The following is a 7,793-nucleotide window of genomic DNA, read 5'->3' on the forward strand; positions in this document are numbered from 1 at the left end:
GAAACAATCTTAACAAGAAATCTGAAGTGGCGGGTCGTTTAAATGGTCAAAAGTTATTCCATAAACAAAATGTTTTTTAAATTGCTTGTTTTTTTTTTCACGTGTCATATTGTGGGTACCCGAGTAATTTTTTTTCCTTAAATAAAGATTGAATAGAAGTCAGCGTTACTTTGTGGAAATCCTTGATATATAATGAAAATTAAGCTTAATTTGCTATACTCCGCGAAAAGCAAGAGAATCTGTATGGTGTAATTTACAATTTCTTTAATCCTTATACTCCACACCAAACAGATCTTCGGCAATGTACCCTCTGCACGTTTCGCTCAGAAACCGGAGCATCCTCAGGAGAGGTTTACTTTACAATGAATAATTGTTAAGATAAGGCAACCTATAACATTTTCGTTCGTTCAATCATTTAACCGGTGAAACGAAGAACATTAAAATAAACCGGTTATAAACCAAAATTTTGCGGTAAATGAAAGCGGATCCGAGCCCTGTCTGTCAGTTGACTTTGTCAAAATTTTCATCCCAAATTTGGCAAAGTGTAGCGTAAGAAAGTGTTGGTAAACCAAATAAATAAACCGAAATTCCTAGAGAAAACTGACATTATATTCAGTTGGTCGCTGCACTTAATTTATCTTTATCGTAATCGTGATTTTTGTTCGATATCTTCATTCTGTATTGGAGTTTTTTCATCCTCGCATCCATTTTGTGTCTTGTTAATGTGAACGGTAAAGGTTGCTTTTCCTGGAAAGAAAAACCTCATATTTTATACACTTGCTTTTTTAGTTATGAGGCGTCCATAAATTACGTGAGGTGATTTTTTTAATTTTTCCGTCTCTCCCTCCCCCTGGTGAGATTAGGTGAGATTTGACTCGACCACCTCGCCCCCTTAAACATTTCACGTATTTTATGAACGCTTTCATATGAGTTATAGGCGGCAGTTTATTTATTCAGCTACCCGCTTAAATTTATATAATTTTGTTTAACATTACAGGATTGTGCAATGTCCATACAAACTCAGTGGAGTTTCAGGACATCCAGTCACCTTATATATACCTACCTACTGATCAATGACGGTACTACCATAGAAGCCGAAAAGCTGGGCTTGCATTACAATAAATATTTTTAAATTTTGCTCGACTACTTCTTTCTAAATGCAATTCATAAATTAATTCACACTTGATAGCAATGAAGAAGCGAACGAAATGTTTTAACTTATGCTCAGTAATGTATAAACAAAGAATATTGTATAGCACTACGTACTCTGGCACTGGCAGGTAGACTGTATGGTATTTTTTTTTTCTCTCTTTATTTGTATGTCGTTATTTGTTGTGGTAAATAAAAGTATTTATTATTATTGATGATTTTAAATGTATCTTGTAGAATACCGCTAGATAGGCAACCTCAGAGTCACTGAAGTCTTCTGACTACAGCACGACGAGCATCGAGTTGGTACTTGGCAGATCCATCCATGGCTTCAGTACTCCATGCGCGACATAACTTGAGCTTGGTATCTGTTCTGGCGTGAAGTAGCGCTTGACTTGGTAAAAAAAAAAAAAAAAACTTACCTGTGGAAAAAAACGATACTCTACGAGGTACAGTTGCAGAACCGTGGAAGCCACTATCAAGGGCCCCGTTTTTCTTTCGCAGACGTCCAAATGTAGTGGCACCTCCCCTTCGGGCAACCTTGGGAGAGTAAGTCATAACTAGAAACTTCAGATTCACTGCATACTTTTTTACTAGGTTTTGCCACACCATCGTCATATCAACCGATAGACGTCCACTGCTGGACAAAGGTATTTTGTAGAGAGTTCCAAATTCCACCTCGAGGGGGGGGGGGGGGGGGGGGCAACGCTGCGCTTACCAGTGCTGCCATTCCAGCCCCGCACTGGTAAGCGCAGCACCTTGGGACACCAAAGTCCATCCTTTATTCGATCTATGTGCCCCGCCCATTGCCAATTCAGCTTCGCGACTCGTTGAGCTATGTCGGTAACTCTGGTTCTTCTACGGATCTGCACATTTCTGATTTGATCACATAGAGATACTCCGAGCATAGCTCTCTCCATCGCCCGCCGAGTGACGCTGAGCCTTCTTATGAGGCCCATAGTTAGCGAACATGTCTCTGGACCATGGCTCATCACTTGGGTTCGAAGACCACACGAAGAGGTTTTGCCACAACTAATAAGAATCCTGGTGTTTCTAAACTAATGGGCTAATGTTTCCTCACGATGGTTTCCATCACCGTTGATTAAATAAATAAATATACTACAACAATACACACATCACCATCTAGCCCCAAAGTAAGCGTAGTTTGTGGTATGGGTACTAAGATGCCTGATAAATATTTTTATGAATTATATCCATAAATACTTAGAAATACATATAAACACCCAGACACTGAAAAACATTCATGCTCATTACACAAAATTTTTCCAGTAGTGGGAATCGAACCCACGGCTTTGGCTCAGAAAGCAGGGTCGCTGCCAACTGCGCCAATGGGCCGTCCCACGCCACGCCACGCCACGTTGAAGCAAGTGATATTTTACCGCTTAAAACGCACATAACTTAGAAAGGTTCGAGGTACGTACTGGGATTCAAACTCGGCAACTTAAAATTGAAGTCGAATACTCATTAACTATATTAACCCTACCTAATACTTTTTGCTACTGTTTATAAACAAAATAAAAATACACAAAGTTAATCGCCTCGTACGACGACCGCAGGAGGAGCGGTATTTTGATCTGAACTCAAATAATGGTTAAAATAAGAACTTTTTTACAACGAAATGACATTTGTTTCATTATTTGCACGATTCTAAAATTTTGCACGCCATACACTGAAACCTACAAGCTTTTTTAATATGTAACAGCTTTAAAACGTGTATTTTGCAAATAAAAATATATAAGTATAATATAGTACTATTTTGTATAAAATTTCAATAAATAAAAATGCCTCGTAAATGCTCCTAATAGGATCACGTCACTGTAATATTAAATTAACTTGAAGTCCCCAGTAACAATAGAAATACCAGTGTTGTGACGTCACAGCGTCTTTTTTTTCTAGTCTTTTTTATTTTGTAGTTTTGTTTAAATTTTTTTCAGTCTTGTAAAATTAAATAATAATTATTTAAAAGTAATAATCTTTAATTATTAAGAACCGGGACATATGTGTGGTGTGAGAAGAACGGAAAAGATAAGTAATGAAAAAAAGGGGAAATTAAAAAGTAGTGCCCGTGGCAGAAAAGATGATGTGTAATAGTCCTGCATGGTATGTAAATTAATGCGGAGGTAAGAAAGTTGTGTTACCAGAAGAATGTTAAATATGTATGTGGAAGGGCAAAAGATATGGTTTTAAAGGATTGGATTATACGATAAAGAAGAAAGAAATAATCTTTAAGTCTTTTTCTTTTAAAAAATATTACCTTGCTAGAGTATAAAATACTGGTTTATGGCAGCCTGGGGTTTGACTCGATAATCTGTATATTAAAATCTGGCCGTCCAGCGTGCCAAGTAAGATGATGTCCACGTAGAAGAATAAAGCTGTTATAGGTGGAAACTCCAAATAAAGATGCTTGCACTGGCCTACCTGAAATATTAAAGCCCAGATATTTAAAAAATTATAAACATATTCATCAAAATATCATGAATGAATAAATTTATTTTATTGAAAAATACAAAAAAGTTTTATATTTTCAATTCAAAAGGAGCAAAACATAAATTCTTAGAGTTTTATCGTTACATCCTGCGCCATCGACAACCATTGGTCGTGTGTAACTACATGCTAAATTCTTATATTATATTTAGGAATTTAGCATGTAGTTAGAGGAGAGTACAAACCATTTGTATACGCACCAAGACTTTGCAGTATACTACATATTGAAAACTACAAAAGATAATTAAAATTATAAAATTACTTCACTGTCTGCAATGTGATCTATGTCATATATAGATGTTATAAATTAATAAATATATTTATTTTATTGTAGACTATAAAAAAGAACATAGGCCAGAAAAGCAATTCTTCCAGACAAAAAATGATATTAAAAAATATTATCATCATGTTGCAAAATAATTGCATCTGAAAAAATATAAAATGACTCCACTGTCTGCAATGCAATCTATGTTATATATAGATGTTATGAAGGAATAGATATATTTCTTTTATTGTACAATATAAAAAGTATACAAAACAAAAAAGCAATCATAACACAGCATATAGAATTTGGCGGCTTTAATGGTGTAAAAAAATTATCATTAGGTGGAAAATAATTGCATTTTACATTTTGAATACCACATTTTTCCTTTATTTTCATTTAAAAACGAAATCACTGAACCGATTATTATAAAATTGCTATGCAACCAATTTAAATGGATAATCCTTTTACATTAATTCAGCCAGTAAAAAAACCAAATCAAGACCTGCAAACCTCTTAAAACCTCAATTTTTTTTTAAAGCTGTTTGTTAGTGGTTTGATTAACCACTTATAAATAGCTCAAAGCATAGGCCAAAACAATTGATGTTTTATTAAAGACAAATAATAATAAAAACTAAAAGGTGGTCCAATGGCATTTTGACGTTTCAAAAGTGCTTATTAATTTTTATTTTTTTTATTAATAAATATACTCCGACAATACACACATCGCCATCTAGCCCCAAATTAAGTGTAGCTTGTGTTATGGGTACTAAGATGACTGATGAATATTATCATGAATAATATACATAAATACTTAGAATATCCAGACACTGAAAAACATTAATGCTCATCACACAAACATTTTCCAGTAGTGGCCTACTTGAAATAAATGAATTTTGAATTCAAAAGATAACCAGATGGTTGTGGTTGAGAACTGCAAAGATAGCATAGAATGGAAGAGGTTAGAGGTCTATGTGTCTGCAGAAAAAACTGATTTGGAACTGGATTAATGTACACACACTAGTTTTTGTAAATTGTAAGAAATCTGTAAATCAGAACTAAAAGCTTATTGTTATTAATATGATGAAACCATACATATATTTTGACATTGAGTATAACAGAGAATGGGCAGCGGCATTCTCTATGCTACTACAATCATTTACTGTGATCACCAACTGGTTTGCCCAGCGTGGTGACTATGTCAAAGTCAAAGTCTAAAAATATCTTTATTCAAGTAGGCCCATAGGTGGCACTTTTGATGCATACATAAGAAGTAGAAGTAGTGAGATGATGGAGATAACCACATTCGTAAACTTAAAACTAAAGCTACGAGGGTTCCAAACGCGTCCTGGTCTAAGAAGAAGCCCTCAACAAACTTAGCCGGTTGTTTTTTTTTTTGTTAACACCATCTCACGTCATTTAAAATTATCAGAAGAGCAACTCAAGCTTTTTATCGATTACAAAGTCATTGATACTATAATAGGACTTTTCTATAAGCTTACGTTTAATACAAAATTTGAACTTTTAAGAGACATCTCCAAGATGTCAATATGGGCGAAACCCTTCATTTGGAAGAGGCCTATAGTACTGCAGTGGACTGTTGATGATGATGATGATGACATATATTATTAAGCCATATGACTATCTGATACAGCATCATATCACCAGATGAAAAACCCTTCGAGATCTTTATACGCCAATTCTACTACGAAATACATCATCTTGAAGAGATTGGTATGCAGTGATGAGGCCACCAAATTGTAACTCCTTGCTCTATTGTATTTATATCTCTGTAACATCTTTATCTTTAATAAAAGTATTCATTTATCTTTGAGGCCTTAAAGTCTGTGAGCTAAATAAAACTACGAGTGACTTACCTCAATCTTAATTAAATTCCGGGAATAACATATAAAGTTTTTGTCATCCACTGCACTTATATGTTTTATATGTTTGATCCATTCCGCTGGGCAATTTATGAGTGTATATATCAAATTATCGAAAAATCTTCTATTCATATCTAGATTCACAATAAAACCATGATCGGTGAATATATATATTACATGTTCGCTGTATTGCATTTCTTTGATATTATATTTTATCATCACAATAAACTTTGGCAACAATTCTTTGCATTTTAGATCAAGTTCGAAAACATCTTTGTTATAGTGATAGTACAAATGGTTATTTGTGAGAACAAAACCGTCTGCTTTGAGGAATCCTTCCGCAGTGAATTTCGGGGAGGCTACTGTCCTTTGAATGTAAATACCTAATTTGACTTGAACGATTGTCACATTGTCGTTATTAGCAATTCTTATACAGTGTCTATCAGGTAACGTATAGTTAGGCAGTCGAGTGAGATGTTCTAGAACACTAGTATTTAAAATAATTGTACATTTATCAGATCTCAACGGCAGTAGACCATAATCGATGTCTAAAGCTCGCAAATTGTCGTTACGAAGAAATTTGTTGAATTTTTTTACTTCTGGTTTATATTTCATTAGATTTGACCATAGGGTCAGATTTTTATACAAATGGTACCAGGTGCATTGGTTACCGGATTTTCTTCTGGCGATTTTCGATGAACTTTTAAAATCTTCTCGGCATTTATGGTGCCACAAGCAATCTGAACTTTCGATTAATTCTTTCCAACCTTTGCACACACGCCTACATCTCCCTAGGCTGAGTCCGTCGATATTTCTCAATATTATATCGAAAACTTCTAAAGGCAGATTAGTTATATACGCTTGTTCGTCGTCCATACTTATTTTTTATTTTTACACTAGAATTAAGTAAGAAACTTTTTAAGTGCTTTAAAAAGTACAGTTTATAGGTATAATTACGGAGTACGTTAATATAAATTATTAAAATTAAAGGAGAATTGTTAGAATTTTAACTTAAATAGGAGACATTTTAAATACTCAAGTATTTAATCATTATATTGATTTCCACTTACCTGCGTCCTTATTAATTTTATTTCAAGGTGTGTGTAATTAGTAATTTTAAATCTAATAAGAGTTAAGAAATAAATAAAATTGATACGAGAAAAATTATCTCAATTTTGACAGTAGGCAAGAACCGATTCATTCGAACAACAATCGAAATAATCGAACAATCGAAAAACAGTTGAAGATTTTTTTTAGGTTCCAGTCGCTCGTCGTTCTTAAGCAGTATATGGTAATAACTACTAACTTCTACTACCTTCTTAACGAGGAATAGTTTTCACAGTTTTCACATCAATCTATTATTACATAATAAATACATGATAGACATCTCACTGCTGGGAAGAAAGAGAAAGAGAAGGCCTTGAGGCTTTTCATAGAAGACAGGGTCAAAGAATAAATTACCGTTTTGTTAAACAAATTTTGATAGCACCTGTGAAAGACACGCGATATCCGATTCTCTATAGTAACTCATTATTTTGTTGCCTCTTGCTACAATTTTGCGACGCGGGCTTGAGCCCGCATTGTGCAAACTGCAATTCATTTCATTGTTCTTCAAATTAAGTAATTTTTTCGATTATCTTTTTTTTTATATAGTTATTTCACTACCAATGTAAAATTAGTGTCATTTTTTTATTTTATTCTGTTTTTATGGAGGCCGAAATCGATAATTCAATTATTGTTCCGATTGCCCATCGCTTCACAGAGCCAGATACCGAACTCGTGATTTTTTACATGTTGGACAACATGCATTTCTGTCAAACTGTTTACTGAACAATTTTAAGAGTCGACTTATATAGAAGGTCATTTTGCACCTGACATCGGCTAATCTGTGTAAAGCCAGAAGAAAATTTTTTTTTTATAATATTTGACTCTCGAATCGTACTCTATGTCTCCCAAAATTGAGAAATGAGAGGGCTCAGCTTATGTCGAGAATT

At 34.1% G+C, this 7,793-nt stretch overlaps 1 protein-coding gene across 1 annotated transcript; it reads right to left on the minus strand.

Moving 5' to 3' along the window:
• Nucleotides 1-319: 319 nt before the first annotated feature.
• On the minus strand, nt 320-6,907 carry LOC120634920. Its single transcript, XM_039905810.1, has 5 exons — nt 6,870-6,907; nt 5,794-6,695; nt 3,425-3,588; nt 1,572-1,689; nt 320-747 (listed from the first exon to the last, which is right to left on the minus strand). Exons 2-5 carry the CDS (start codon nt 6,673-6,675, stop codon nt 613-615), a joined length of 1,299 nt encoding a protein of 432 aa, XP_039761744.1. The 5' UTR covers nt 6,676-6,695; nt 6,870-6,907; the 3' UTR covers nt 320-612.
• Nucleotides 6,908-7,793: the final 886 nt, after the last annotated feature.

Source organism: Pararge aegeria, chromosome 25, assembly GCF_905163445.1.
Source record: "Pararge aegeria chromosome 25, ilParAegt1.1, whole genome shotgun sequence".
Lineage (NCBI taxonomy): Eukaryota > Metazoa > Arthropoda > Insecta > Lepidoptera > Nymphalidae > Pararge > Pararge aegeria.